Source organism: Bos mutus, chromosome 23 (genome assembly GCF_027580195.1).
Source record: "Bos mutus isolate GX-2022 chromosome 23, NWIPB_WYAK_1.1, whole genome shotgun sequence".
NCBI classification, from domain to species: Eukaryota; Metazoa; Chordata; class Mammalia; order Artiodactyla; family Bovidae; genus Bos; species Bos mutus.
Window position 1 is genome coordinate 40,716,312 of NC_091639.1, and position 15,504 is coordinate 40,731,815.

A 15,504-nucleotide genomic window follows, 5' to 3' on the forward strand; every position below is an offset into this window, starting at 1 on the left:
ACTCCAAATAAATATAATTAGAAACTTGTAAAAGCGTCCTCTCTGTAAACCTGCTCCCCAGGGTCTGTGCTTTAAGCACCCCGCTCCTTCCCGCTCCCCCCCAAGCCCACATATCCTGACACCCCACCTTCTTCCAGGGACCCCTCAGATCTGTTTCCTTGTTTTGGATCTCCTCCCCAGCCCAGCGGCTCCTGTCCAGGTCTGTCCCCAGATGCAGACAGCCCCTGGCCCAGGGCTCTGAAACCCCAACCCCACAGCTCTCCAGGGCCCTGGTTCCAGCCACAGGGAAAGCACAGGGAAGAGTGAGGGCCACGGTACCCTAGGTCAGGGGCGTCCGTCCACCTGTAGAGCCAAAGTGCAAACCCAATGGCAGCTACAGAGCAGTGCCGTGGCCTGAAGAGGGGAGACATCTAGGCTGGAGAAGCACAGAGAGGGCTAGTCTTGGAACTGAGAATACAGGGTGGGGCCAAGGACTGGGGCCGTGGGGCCTTGCCCAGCTGGTCTTCAGTTCCCAGAAGAGAAACATTTCAGCTCTACTTCCCAATGCTATGGGAGACACACACATTTACACACATAGAAGCACACACTTATGCTGCAGGGACTGTTTCCAAGGGGAAATACCCCACTTAAGGACACAGTAAGAACTACCAGGCACATGGGGCCCCAGGAAACTGGGGTGGAGGACTTAGACTTGGCAGGGAACCATGAAGCGGGAATCGGGGAGAAAACGGTACAAGATTCAGGAAAGGAGCCTGGGGAGGCCTGGCTGCAGGACAGAGGCTTGCTACAGTGTCTTCTACCATCAGCAGGAAGGATTTCTACCCCCACACCCAGCAGGAAGCATTTTGAAGAGATGCATAATCTCAGAGATGAAAAGGACCCTACTGATACTCTCGTCCACTTTATATGTGAGGAGGAGAATTTCAGTTATCTCCTCAAAGGGCCCAATTCCTGGGCTCTGCATTTACCTAAACCCACTGGTACCTGCCGTAGTCCCCACCCCATGCCTTGTGGGGTTGGCAGTACGTGGGCATGAAATGAATAGAATGGGCAGTCTGGTGACAGAGGGGGCAAAGGGGGCAAGGGGAGGGTCCACGTTCCCTCCTGGCACAAGCACCCAGCTCCCCCACCCCTCAAACAGCTCTGGGTTGGCAGCTGTATCACTTCCCCCCACAAGGATCGGCAGTCCCTCTGTTTCCAGACTCCTGTCTAATAGCCAAGCCCGAAGAAGCTGTCCCCAGGTCTGGGCCTCTTGCGGGCACTGCCAGCCTCAGAGCAGCTCCGCAGTTTCCAGCCCTGACAGGGACTCTTTCTTATTAGCGGTCATGTGCTAGGGGTATGGGCTGTCAACGGAGGCCCACACCCGGACACTAGGGGACCGGCGCCGGGGGCAGGGCCTGGGGTGAGTTCAGGCAGCAGCTCTTCACCTCCATCTTCACAGGAGGGTCTGAAGCCATCTGCTCCCTTCCCCCACACCCAGTTCAAGGCACAGGACCAAGCCATTCCACTTCTTCACTTCTCCAATGAAAACAAAATGCACACTGCCTGCTTCCTTTTTCCTCTCACCGGAGCACTGAACGCGCGCGCGCACACACACACACACACACACACACACACACACACCCTGAGTCATACACACGCACGCTCACACACCCTAGTGAGTGCACACCACGCATTCTCAAACTCACACCCAGGGCTGGCTCCTTTTACAACAGGTCCCAGCCATTCACATCTCAAACCGGTTCTCATGCTCTCAGATTCCTGAAGGTTTCAGGAAACAATCTCACTGAGGGGTTGCTGATAACTTTCTTTCTCCGCCTGTAGTCATTGTGGCTTCTGTGTCTTCTTGTCCCCTCTCTCTCCCTCCACCCAGCAGAGACTTGGGAGATGAGAGGTAGGAAGGGGAAAAGTTCTCCCTTGGCTGTGGGCTTTCCCCATCCCCCTAGGGGACATGTCACTGAGAGAAGAGAGGTCAAAGGGATTCCTGAGGAATTTCTAAGCAGTCCACCCCCCTTCTCCACCCTCTGGAAAAATGAGGGGTGGGGGTCAGGCTTAAAGGGACGATCAGGCTCCAAGGGTCGGGGCTGACTCTCCCTTTTTCTCTCCCGCGTGGCCTGGCTGGGGCGCGGGCAACAGCCAGCGGCCCACGGGGCCACCCTCACCCGCTGACACGGTTATAGTTTTCATTTTGTATTTTGGAGGGAGGGGCTAGGAGGAACAGTCCCCTCACTGTGAGAGCCAGCCACAGGAGCCCAGGGAAGCAGGGAGGAGAGGAAACAGCCACATTAAAGAGGAAGAGAGGGGTGGGGGGAAGAAAGAGAGAGACACACTTACACCCAGACAGAGACTTGGAGAGACGCACCGAGACAGAGAGACACTGTTTGCTGCCAGATGAACGCTCCCAGTCCCAGGGACGGTGTTACTTGGAAACTCTAAATATACGACTTTATCAAAATTCTGTCCCTAATGAGGAGAGAAAACAACCAGGTAAACTAAATGTCCAGGCTGGCGCGCCCTGCCGCCCTGGGGACAAGTCTTCCCCAGGAGACCTTTTCATTCAGCTGTAACCTGAGCCCCATGCAAGGATTAGGTCTTTTTTAACCACTGCTGCACACCACCCCCCTTAAAAAAAAAAAAAAAAGGCAAAGCAAATTAATGCTTTTAAGTTAACAATTATCTTGGTTATCCAGTCTGTCTACTTTAAAATACACAGACAGGCATTTGAAAAACACTCAAAACCATGTACCCTCATGCTCACTCATTCCTAGTCACAGAAGCTTACCCACCCATTCATCCATACCAGCTCTCAAAGACACTAAAACATCTGTATACATGCTTAACAACAAAGTCACAACAGACACATACACCCAACTATGTCACCTGTGGGTAATCGTGGTAAACCTCACACACACGCACGCACACACATTCACCTGTACACTCAGGGCTCCCTTCTGTGTCTCTCCCCTCCTTTCCAGTCCACACCACTTTGGCTCCCCCCCTGGTGAATCTCTCAAGAATAGGGACAGAGGCCCAGATATCCCCAGTGCTATAGTAACTCTTGACAAGATACTTGCCAAGGTTATTTGTATTTTAAAGACCCACTAGAGCTTCGTTTGAAAGCATGTGGCAGTCAAGGCACACCTTCTGGCACTGGTGAGATCTTGGAGGTAGATTTGAGAGCCAGGGATGGCCACAGCTCTGCCTATGGGTAAGGCTGCCCTGCCCGCTCAGTAACTGTCCTTCCTGCAACACTGGTGTGCAGATCTGGGACCAAAGATGTCCCACGAACCCAGCAAACCTGTCATTAGGCAACTCTAGCAGACCAGGTTGACAAATGCCCTGAATAGTAGGGTTAAAGGTGACTGGCTTGGAATCTATGCCCAGCTAGACTCTGGGGTCAGAAGGAAGGAAGATGCCAAGCTAACTGCAGTGCAGACAGAGCAAGCATGGCTAAACGTGAGCTCAGCACTGGGCAACACTAGAGTCTGTAAGTCCCTTGAGGGCAGGGGTCTCCACTCTGGCTGCGTTTCCCACAGCAGCAACAGCAGCAGGATAAAATGAAAGAGCCCTAAAGTACCTCGGAAAGATTCTGAGTCCCTCTGTCCCTGAAGGATAGTTGATCTCCCAGGCTTGAAAGCCTTGGCTTGAGGGCACCTGTCCCTTCTCAGACTCTCCATCTGCCCCAGGAACCCCCTTGAGGATACTGCCTGCTCCCCGTTTTGGCTCCAGTCTCACGAGGCCACTACAGACACTGGCTCCAACTTGAAAGAGGCCCTTATCTTGTCTCTAGATTACTGCATGAAATCTGTTCCTTCCTTCAGACTAAACTCCCTAGCTAATTCCATGTTATGAGTAAGTCAGCATGCACTACAAAAGCCAGCTTTGTTTATGAAAACACAAGCAAATCCACAGTGGAAGAAGGGCTGCTCCCAGGCTGGGGGTGGCAGTGGTAGTGGGCTGTCTGGAACCAGGACTAGGGAAGAGAGGTAGGTTGGGCTTGGAAGGGGTAGGGATGGGGGTCTAGTATTTGACAGCAGAGGGTCTCTCGTGTTTTGTTTCTGTTAAAGAACAGGTTGGAGGAGGAAGAGGGTAGTTGAAGAGGCAGTGCCAGGGGGAAGAGGGTGCACTGATACAGCACCTTCCTTTTAACGGAGCAGGAGTCCATCCAGGACACAGAGCAGCCTAAGAGCCAAGTGCTCAGGCTCCAGGACGCAGCAACCTGACTGCCAGAGACTCAGGCTTCCCCAACTCCCAAGTTCAACTTTCCCTTCTGGCCCAGCCACCTCCACACCCCAGCCCGGCTTCAAGGAGCCCCTAGGACAATAGGCAGAATCATATCCTCCTGGGTGAAGCTCTGCTAGGAGGAATTTTCTTTTTGTCCATATAAATCTCTTCCTGGGTGAGGACTCGAGGGGGAAAGGGTACAGCAGGAGGTCAAGGGGGAGGGGAGGCTGTCCCCAAGAGAACTGGAGCCCACCAGCCTGGTTTCTCCCAGCACAGCCTTGGGACTGATCAGGCAAGGAGCTTGGGGTCAGAGATGGGGGCGGGAGGGCCTCCCTCTCTCTCTCTCCCTAATTCCTAGAGGGATCTGTCAGAGCTTCCCAGCCTGGAATTTTACTTTGTTATTTTAATGCAATTCTGACCTGGATTTAAATGGAATTGGAAACCCGAGGCCCTAATAAATAAATATTATGATAAGAAATGAAAGCCATGCAAGACGAAAAAGATTTCCCCCAAAGAGGCAGAAATGTGACATTCTTGCTGGGAGCCAGAATCACAGAAATTTTCTTCACTTCTTCAGCCCTCTTCCATCCAGAGGGAGACAAGTTGATTTTTTTTTTTTTTTTTTAGTTTTCCATAAAAGATCCTATTTTTCCTTAACATTTTTTTTTTTCTGATAAGACAACTATGAAATTTCTAACTTTGAGGAGAATTGGGGGCAAGCAGAAGAAATGTATGGCATGGCTAAAAAAGTTTTCATTCTTTCAGTCTCTCCAGGCCAAAACTTAAGTTTCTGGCAATGTTTGGGAGAAGAGAAGATTCTCTCATACTTTTTGGAGGGCAAGAAGTCTTTGGAAGATGCTGGGGTGGCAGTGAAGTCGGGCAGCATTCGGAGGCGCGTGGTCACTTCTGCCCGGGGCTCCCCAAACTTCTCACTCATCCGTGCTGCCCCTGTCTCCTGTAGCCTTTCGCCCGGGGCGTAGTGCCCAGAGGTCAGGTCCCCCGCCGAGGAGGGTGGGTGTACGGTGCCCGGTCCTGACAGGAGCACGCTTCCCAGCACCTGCCCTGCCCCTCGGAAATCGCGCCCCCGCCCTCGGACCCTGAAGCCCCGGCGGCCGCGCGCCCCTCCTTCCTTACCTTGCACGGCTTTGCTGTGTTGGGCGGCGCGGGCGTGGACCAGCAGGACAAGCAGGCAGAGCCCGGGCACGCGCCCCGAGCCCATGGCTGGAGCTACGGGCGGCCGGGGCCGGTCTCGGAGCCTAGGGAGGGCGGAAGCGGGCCGGGCCCCCGCGAGCCGAAGGGGAGAGGGGCGAGGGCGCCCGGCCGGGGCCGGGCCGGGGTCTGTGGGCGCGGGGCGCGGACAGCGGCGCCCTCGGCGGGAGGCTCCCAATGCTGCCGGCTTCTCCCGGCGCGACGCCCGGGAGAGCGAGGCGGAGGAGGGCGCGACGGGGATGGGGGCGCCCGGCGCCGCTGACGGAGGGGAGCCCCCGCTCTCTCCAAGGCCGGCTCCGCTAGCGGCGGCGGCGGGGCTGCTCCGTACAATCCCACCCAATTCCCAGCTCCGCCGGGAGAGAGCTGCCGCGGAGAGCGCGCTGAGCCCGGGCGAGGGACCTGGGAAAGGGGAGGAGAAACGCAGCGCCAGAAACACGCCCTTTCTGCCTCTCTTTCTTCCTCTCTCGCTCTTTCTCCGTCTCTCGGGCTCCGTCTCTTTTTCTTCGCCTCTCTCCTCCTCCTCCTCTTTCTCCTCCTCTCCTCGCTCCTTTTCGTTTTCTTCCTCCTCCCCCCACCCGCCTCCTCCTCCACCTCCTTTTCCGTGCCCTTTTTTCTTTCAAATGGGGCCTCGGCGCGGCGGCCGCTCCCCCTGCGCGCCCGGGCGCGGCGGCCCCCTCCCCAGGCTGCCGGGCCGCTGCCTGCAGGAATTTACAATCCGGCGCTGGGGGAGCGGGCCCGGTCTCCATGGAGACGGCTTCCCCGGGAGCAGGGAGGTCAGGCGCAGACCGCGCACAATCAATGGATCAATGCAAGCCCCGCTCGGCTCCAGACCAAACAGCACCGGGCTCCGGCTAGTCCTGTCTACCGGCGGAAAGCGCGGGGGAGCCAGGGTGCGCCCCCGCGTTCGCACGCGACGAGGGCTGTGCGACGCAGGTTTGCACGCACACCTACAGAGCAGACAAAGAGAGGGAAGGGTGTCGGGGAGGCCGGGGCAGACCGAATCGCACCGGCACTCCGGGACGCCCGCTGACACAGCCCGATACGCGGGGCACAGCCACATAGGACCTCGGAAAGCTGAGAGCGGCATCGACAGCGGCCGAGTTAATGCCCTCCTAACTCACCTCCACCACACCCCCCACGCCCTCGGGACTCAGTTCCCATTCCTAGTGCCTAGTCCTGTTTAATCGAGGACCAAAAAGAAATTAGCCTTTCCCCAGCTGAAAGTGCTAGCTCTAGGGCAGACTGTCCTGCAGTTACTGTCTCGGAGGTAGCCCGCTCAGCCTTCTCCCCGTAGAGACCTGGACTCATGTGTAAAAAACACTCTCGCGCTCAGCACAGGGCAAAAGCTAACCCGCAGAAACCTGACTATGTGTATAAACACAGAGACCCCCAAAATATGCGTAACTCTCTCCTCCAAACCTGCCCTCCCACCTTCAAGATGTGGTCCTCACCAGAACATTCTTAAGCCCTCATCCTTCCAACTTGCAGGGGCAGAAAAGGGAAGATAAACGATATCTTAAAAAATAGGGGCAAAGTGTGTCAATGGAGCAGTGTCCCTGAAGCATGGACAACGCCACCTGATGCATGTCCCAGCTCTGCCTCTTCTCTCCTTCCATCCCAGGGGAAAGATGAAGGACTTCTTGATAGTGGTGAGAGCTTTTCTGGAGTATGGAGCTTTGTTCGGTCGGAATAAGACTGCCAGGCCCTAGGCAGTCACTTATGCTTCAGAGCCAAACTTCTGGAGGAAAGAGACCTTCGGGACCCAGACTAACCTCAAAGGGTCTGTCTTCAGGGTTCCCTGGATGAAGGGATAATGATCAGCATCCCCCTGAAAATAACTCAGTTCTTAGACCCTTCACACCGGCAGCCCGTATCAGCTTGGGTGACAGTTATGCTTTGTCAGAGGGTTATCACAGGGAGAAGAGTGAAGGGGTTCCTCCCCTAGGGACTGAGTGGAAAAGTGGGAGGATGCGGACTCAGGCATCTGGGTTTCCTGTCCTGGCTCTATCCTGGGACGAAGATTACCTTTGGGCAAATCATACCTCAGTGTCGTCACCGAAAAGAAGAGGCTGGGTTAGCGCAGTGGTTGGAAGGAGACAATGCCCTTAGGAAGCCTAGGGGAGGAGGCCTTGAGAACTCCCTGCATGGCATGAGAGATGGCAGTTGGGATGGGAGCGCACAGAACATGGGAATGGAGTGAAGGCCACAAACGTTTGGGTCAGACGATCTCCGAGGTCCCTTTCAGACCCGTCACTCTAGGGCTCTCTCCCTCCTTCATTCCACTGGCAAACCCCTCCCCTTGAAACAGCTTTGCCTGCTGCCACCAATTATGTGTAGGACTAGAGGACAAGTGCAAACCTGCCATCCTCTCTGCCCTAAACAGGAGAGTGGTTTAAAAAAAAAAAAAGGAATCAGAGGGTGCCTATCCACACTGGGGCACAGAGGGTTGATTAGCGCCCCCCAGTCAGGGAGGGGAGATTGCACTGTGCTCGCTTTGTCTCTGCCTTGATTTGGACACTGGTGTGTTCTTGCCTGGAGAATCCCAGGGACGGTGGAGCCTGGTGGGCTGCCGTCTGTGGGGTCGCACAGAGTCGGACACGACTGAAGTGACTTAGCAGCAGCATCAGTAAGTTCCTCTGGGTCCCTAGGGAGGAGGGCTCCCGCCTACCCTCTAAAGCACAGGTGAGATGGGCATGGAGCGTTCTGTATGAGCAGATTAATAGGTTAACTCAGACCTTCTCTCCAGGGCAGCGTGATTTCCTGATCCTCTGAGTGTGGACATTGCCCTGGCTTCGCAGGGAGGGAACGGTGGGTGGCCCCACCTTAGCTGCTATATCTCTGGGAGGCTCAGTGTCTTTTACTCATTTCCTTTCCCCCCTCCTTACTTTCCTCTATTTGTTCCTCTGTTCCTCTAGGAAGGTGAGCTTTCTCCACCTCTGGGCAGAAGAGGCAGTTCCCTGCCCTGCTCCCCACCTTCCATTCTAGTCCGCGCCTACCCTCAGCCCTTCAGAGGAGTCTGTAGGAGCGGGGTGTGGCTCACATTGCCCTCTGTCCTGTCCACTTCTGCAGGGACTCATGACTGGAGAGTTACTCAGGATGGTGACAAGGAAGGAATAAGGCAAGTGCTTCTACACAGCAGCAGCACATGCCACGCCCTCAAGGGGCAGCGGGCAGGGGGTGCGGGGTGTGGGTGGCGTAGGGTGGGTAAAATGTCCCTGCATTCTCCGGGGCCTCCCACACTCGCCTCAGGTGGCAGTTTGCTTTTGGGTGCCTCTCTCCTTCAGGGATACCTCTGACATTCACTTCATTCTAATTTCTCTTGCAGATGTTGAGGGAGAAGGGTGGGGCTGGGGGACCCACAGCTAATACCTCTCAGTTCTCATTCTGCTTCCAGGAATACTTCTGCCAGGTCTCTGCCACCTCCAGGGGCTTCACCCCCGCTGCCAAGTCTCTTTCCACGAGCTTTTGCTTTTTCTCTCTCTGCTCCTGAGCTACCCCATCTGTTATATGAATCCGATGCCTCTATCTTAACAGAAGATATAGTCTTAATGGAGAACATGCATGTACTGAAACAACGGTACCCCAAGGTCAATGTCAGGCCCTACCATTTCCCAGCCATCTATTTTGGGTAATTTATTTCATTTCGCTGAGCCTCAGCTTCCTCATCTATAAAATGGATATGCACCTACAACCGCATAGCTGAGGCATATATTACACCGGCCCTAGAGTGAAATAAAACTGCGGTTCAAATCTCAGCTATGTGACTCAGATAAGTTAATTTCAGCAAGCTTCAGTTTTATGACAAAGGGAATAGAAACCTCATCGGGTTATGGTGTTAACTGAATGAGCTAATGAATGGGAAAACCCTGGCACACAGTAGGCATCCAATAGGTGGTGGCTATTGCTGTTATTTCGACTACTTTTCAGAAGGAACAAGGACCACAGGTGTTTGATGGTAAAGGTATAGTAGTGCCTAGGAAGGAGCAGTCTTGGTGCAGCCAGACTCTGATGCAGCTGAGCACGAGTGCAGCCAACCGGGCTCAACCTCACCACCCTCCATAGATTCCCGTCTGTCACACATTCCTTCCGAGAAGGTTCCAAAAATGCCATGCATTCCAGCACACTGCCCTTGTCAGCAGCACTTCCAAATTGGAAGGTTGGAAGGAAACTTACCTACCAGGTAGAGTAGCTCTTTCCCCACCACCTTGTACCTCCTACCCGGTCTTCAGAAGGCACAGACACTTTAATGAGAACTCATGGTTACATCAATTTGGAGCTTTCCTGTGTGCCAAGCGCTCCACCACAAACTCATCAGGCAAGAACTGCTAGCCTCATTCTGCTGGTGGGAAAACTGAAGCGAAGAAACATCAGCCTGCCCAGATGACTGACTAAGAACGGAGGAAGCCAGGATCTGGGATGCAGGCTTGACTCCGAAATGGGTATGGCCTCCCCATTCTCTTTTCTGCCTCCTCTGAAAACACAGCGACTCAACATCTTCTTGCCACTGTTACAATTTAATTATTTGGGGTAGATCAGCCCCTTTACATACAAGAGGTAGCAGGGCAGTACCCTTGTCCCGGAGGATCACACAGAGGTAGGATTTCAGAAGACTGAGAGGTCACATGACTGCCCTAGGTCACACGACATATTATAGAGGCAAAGCTAGAAGCATGATCCATGTCTCCCCTGACGTCTTTTTTTTTTTTTTTTATTTTTATTGTCTATTTGGCTGTGCCAGGTCTTAACTGTGGCATGGGGGATCTTTAGCTGGGGCACGTGAACTCTTAGTGGCACTCGGGATCTGGTTCCCTGACCAGGGATTGGACTAGGGCCCCCTGCTTTGGGAGCATGGAGTCTTAGTCACTGAACCACCAAGGAAGTCCCTCCTCTGACTTCTGACTCCTGGATCAGTGCTCCTTAGTCTGTACCCTGAGAGCTGCCAATCTCCCCTCTTCCAGTTCTCAGTTTTCTTTTTCCTCATGATCTGATCGGTCACAAATCCTTCTGTCAAGTGGCATATGGTACTTATTGCAATAAGTACTGAGGGCCTTCCCAGTACACACTGTCCGAGGCCCTCTAGAATGTACAAAAGAAACAGAAAATGTGATCCCCAATCAAAGAGGTGTATCAGGGGAATCCCGGTGATCTAGTGGATGAGATTCCACCTGCCAATGCGGGGGACACAGTTTCAATCCCTGGTCTGGGAAGATCCCATGTGCCACGGAGCAACTGAGCCCGAGCCCCAACTCCTGAAGCCCACATGCCCTAGAGCCTGCACACCCCGGGGAAGAGTAGACCCCCACTCGCTGCAACTAGAGAAAGCCCACACTGCAGCAGTGAAGACCCAGCACCACCAAAAATCAATTCATCACCAGGGTATGCTTTCAGACCCCTTTGCACCATAAAGCAAATCCCCCAAATGCCCTGAATCTCACCAGGAAGGCAAGGTTTGTATATGCAAAATAATATCTGAATGCAACGTCAAGCAATCCAGACAGAGAGTGCCAGAGAAAGTCAGAGGAAACAGGAGTCGATCATCCAAGTAGGTTCCGTGGACATTAGGAGGGACTTGAGGTAAATCTTAATGACACTTAGAAAGAGAGGGACAAGAGAGGAATATAAACAAAAATCAGGGACAGAGATAAAGAACAGTCAGAACAACAATAACGGTAAAAGAAATAGACGAAAGGAGTGGGGCGCACGCTAGGTCAGTGGACAGGTCGACCCTGGCCAGTCCTTGTTTCCCACCTGTCCAGGATGGCTGAGCAGCCGTTTGGGCAGATAAGTGAAAGACTGGAGGTAATGGTCTCTCAAAATGTGTCCTGGCCCTGGGATTCTAGGAGTAACTTGTTCCCCAAGGCCCCTGGTCTTGTCTCTGTGCAGAGGTCTGCTGGCAGTCCTGCCAGGACCTACTGGGGGCGGGGAGAGCCTGGTCTGAGCTGCCCACACCTCCCCACTTGGGCAGCCTCCTTAGCCTCTCATGCCAGGGTGCCTCCCCCAGCCCTTCCTCCCTGCCCACCCCCACACCTGAGTCACTTTGCCACCTGCTTCCTCCCCACCTGCTCCCTGGCTGCTTTCATGAAGGAAGCAAAAATCTCCAACCTGCCAATTGGCATGAACACTGATGTGTGGTTCCAGACTTCTCCACATCACAAGGCAAGTCTCCAAACTGCCCCGAGCCTTCGCCCTGTCACCTCCGACACAGCTGCTCCTCCACACTTCGGATGCCCCTCCACCAGGCTCAGCCCCCTTACTTCCCCAATCAGTGCTCTCAACTCCTGTTTCCTTGAGAAGCCAGAAGCCATCTGGCATGTAGTTCCTATCTCCCTCTCCCACCACTGCTAGGAGAGGGGTTCCTCCTTTTGACCAAGGCCAGCCCCCATATGCATGCACAAGGATCCCACCCCCTCTTGCCTCGACAGGGAGCTGGTGCTGTCAGTTACCCCTTCCCTTTCCCAAATCCCTCACCTGGGCTCCTTCTCCTGTGAACACAGTGTAACTTGCAGCATCCCACAGGAGCAACCACAAGCTCCCCTCGACCTCGATGCCCCAGTCCTTCCAGTCTCCTGAACTTCTAGGAGGAGGACTCCTGCTCTCCATCTGCCCTGCTTCCTTCACCCCTTGCCCTTGTGCAATCCGGCCCAGGCCCTCTCTAACCCCTCTGCCAGGCCTCCACCAACCTCCCCACTTCCATATCTGAGGCTGCCTGCTGGTCCTTACCTATCCTGACCTCTCTGCATCATCGGAAGCCTCTGAATGGTTTCCTTTCCCTTCCTGGGTCCTTTCTTTCCCCCCATATCCTGCCAGTCACTCCCCCTTCACTGGCCTCTTAAATGCTTCTAGCTTGGCTCTTTTCACTTCTCACCCTAAGTGACCTCCCTCAGGGACAGCGGGTGGAGGGAAGAATACCGGCTTTGAAGTTGGATGGTTCTAGGTTTCAATCCCAGTCCCAACAAAGGATGAGTTTGAACAAGTTTTTTTACCTCTTGGAGCATAAACTTTCTCATCTAGAAAATGGGAGGATGAAATTCTGACCTTGCTGGTTGTTGGAGGGAACAGATAGATCGCGTGGAAGGTCCAGCACAAAGCGGGGCACTGTGCCCCACTGTGGGACATTACGGCGCCAACTATCACCAATGTGATGACTCCCAAATCTATATCTCTAGCCCCCACTTTTCTTGTAACTCTAATTCTGTGTGTCCAGTTTTCAGGCCTGTATGTCTAGCTCTCTTCTCTCTTTTCTAACTTGCCCTATATTTTTGCCTACTGAGAGATATTTCCATTGGTATTTTTCAAGATCTCAAGCTGAACCAACCCCAGCTGAACGTTGTCCCTCTCCACACTCACCCCTGACCTGTCCTCTTCTTGACCTCCATGTAATGGCCCCATGACCACTCAGTGGCCCCAGCTGGCTTTCTCAGAGTCTGAAAAGACTCTCTCTTCCTCTCCCATCTGAGAGGTCACTGCATCCTGAGGGCGAAACGTCTGAAACCTCCCTCAATTCTACGCCTCCTCTCCACCTCCATTGCTGCTGCCTCAGCCTCCAGGCACTCAGCATGTCTCCCGTGGACACACACGGGCCTCTGTGCCAGTCCTGAGCCCTCTTCCCCAAAGACACTTCATGTCTCTCCTCTGATCTCACCGTCGGTACACCCAAGCCACACCATGCCTGCCACATACCATGGCCTTGACAGCTGGGAAACCGCTATTGCCCTTCAAGATCCGGTTTAGATGTACCTTGTTTATGAGATCTTCTTACCGCCCCTGCAGGCGTGGTGCTCAGTGGTCCTTGAAGCCTACCCTGATGGCCCTGGGTGTGCTGCGCTGTAATGGTTTCTCTTCAGTAGTCTGTCAGATGTTTGAGGGCAGGACCATCGCATCCCCAGCCCCGAGCATATGCCTGGCACATAGTCGTGCTCAGTGAGTGTATGCCGAGTGAATGAAGGAATGGTGAGCTCTTGGGAATCCCAAGGAGGTGGGCAGCGCACCCCTGACCTGTCTCCCTGCCTCCCACCAGCCCCGAGTTGTGTTACCTAAAGGACTGGTGGCAGCAGAGGGTGTTAAAGGGAGGCGCAGCATGGAAGCCAGGGGTGGCGTGGAGAGGCCAGGCTGAGGACAGATCACAGAGGAGCAGGGGACCCTGGGAGGGGCTCTTCTGGCCAGAGACTCTGAGCTTCTGGAGGCACAGAATCCGAGCTGGAACCTTCCAAGCCAGAACTCAAGGTCTCCCCAGAGGTTTGGAGAACTGGATGATGGCAATCTGGGTAAAGCAGCTGGAGGCAAGAAACTGGGGCGAGAAGCAGTGATCCGAGGTCTGGGACCAAGATGGATGAGGTGGGTGGTGTCTACAGGCAGGTTCCCCAGCTGAACCCCAGGGAAGCAGACTCAGGAAGGAGAACCCTCATTGTCTCTACCCCTTCATCAGAGATCTTTCATACTGATGCCTCAAATGTCATCATTAGAAGATAACTCCTTTGAGCTAAAATTGTATTTCTTGGGTCCCAAATACAAATAAAATGGCAACCCACTCCAGTGTTCTTGCCTGGAGAATCCCAGGGACAGGGGAGCCTGCTGGGTTGCCGTCTATGGGGTCGCAGAGTCGGACACGACTGAAGCGACTTAGCAGCAGCAGCAAATACAAATATCCCTGTGAGAGATTACTCCTTGTGAGTTAAAATGTTAGTTATCAGCTGAAGCTCTAACAATACCGTGGCAAAGGATGGGCTACAGGGACACTGGCTGGACCTCTGGACTTGGCTGAGCACTGGCTCGGCTTTTGCTCCGCCTGCTCTGTTTCCTCACAGTGCTGCTCCCCCAGGTCTCCCCAGAGGAGAAGCTGGAGAGATGGAGGAGGACTTTCCACGGGCATCCTAGGTTAAAGCAGGGATGAGTGCAGGTGGAGGTATCGGGACAAAGTTCATGGTACTCGCCAACCAACGTATAAAGTGAATTGCTGTAAAGCAAAACTCGGTTCCCCCAGTAACTTCTATTCTGTTTTCCAAGAAGGGCCCTTATCGGACTGAGAATCCATTTAGAAGAAGCCGAAAACCCGGAGCGAGGAAGGGGTTGGGATCTCTGCCGCCTGTGTGCTCAAGCTGAATGTTGAGGCCCTCACAAAGGGCGCCTCCCTTGTCTGGTGACAGGCTCTTCTTTCTTCATGCCGCCACTTCTCCTCTGTCCTGGGGCATTTGGTGAGCTTGCTCGGCAAAGCTAATGGGCATCAAAGCCAGGCTGGGATTCCTTGGTGTCTCACTCTGGTCCTGCAACAGTCAGCCTGCAGGAGCCTGAAGAAGAAGTCTTGACCTTGACCTGGGCCTCGGGGCTCTTGAGGAGCGAGGGGAACTCCTTCTAGTAGTCTTCTGCCCTTCCGCCCAGCCCGGCCTGGGTAGGGTCCTGCTGGGATTGACCGAGGAACTCCCTTGCTTCTCTTTGCCAGACCCAAGCTGTAATGTTACCCTTCACCAGTAGGTGCCGCCGTCTAACATACCATCCTCCAGTCTTTGGTGAAGTCCCGAAGCCAAACCTTGGGGAGCCTACCCAAGGCATCCAGCGCTTCAAACAATCTGCAAATGAAATTATTATAAATGAGATACTCCCACATCGATGAAGTTAAAATGTGGAATTAATTGTGTGTTTCTGAATAACCACAGAGTTCAATTTTTAATCAGTTTGACATTGATTGTGCACTTGCTGCATACGAGGAACTTAAAGGATATGGGCGTTCAAAGATGGCATGGTTTCTCTTTTAAAGTTCATAATTAGGCAGGAGAGAGAAATTTGCATCTAAATAATTAGAATATAAGGTAGAACATGGGACTTCCCTGGTGGTCCATTGGTTAAGAATATCTGTCAATGGAGGGGACGTGGGTTCTATCCCTGCTCTGGGAAGATTCCACTTGCTGGCAGCTGAGCCCATGAGCCGCAACTGCCAAGCTCATGTGCTCCAACCACTGAGCATGCACCCTGGAGCCTGTGCTCTGCAACAGGAGAAGCCACCCCAGTAAGAAGCCCGCGCACTGCAGCCGCAAAGTAGCCCCCACTCCCCGCAACTAGAGAAAGCCCTTGCACAGC

General features: G+C 53.8%; 1 protein-coding gene and 1 long non-coding RNA gene across 6 annotated transcripts in view; one reads left to right on the forward strand and one right to left on the reverse strand.

The window, feature by feature from the left end:
- SCUBE3 (signal peptide, CUB domain and EGF like domain containing 3) overlaps positions 1–5,966 on the reverse strand; it is a 33,230-nt gene extending 27,264 nt beyond the window's left edge. For 3 of the 5 annotated variants that reach the window (XM_014480777.2, XM_070361228.1, XM_070361229.1), the window contains exon 1: positions 5,359–5,966. In XM_014480777.2, coding sequence (XP_014336263.1) covers positions 5,359–5,443 — 85 coding nt within the window. In that variant the 5' untranslated portion in view covers positions 5,444–5,966. The remainder of the gene's footprint in view (positions 1–5,358) is intronic. The other 2 variants (XM_005903654.3, XM_070361227.1) reach the window with 1 other exon arrangement.
- The window catches only part of LOC138985047 (uncharacterized), a 90,015-nt gene that overhangs the window by 41,593 nt on the left and 32,918 nt on the right, over positions 1–15,504 (forward strand). The gene's annotated exons all lie outside the window — the stretch shown is intronic.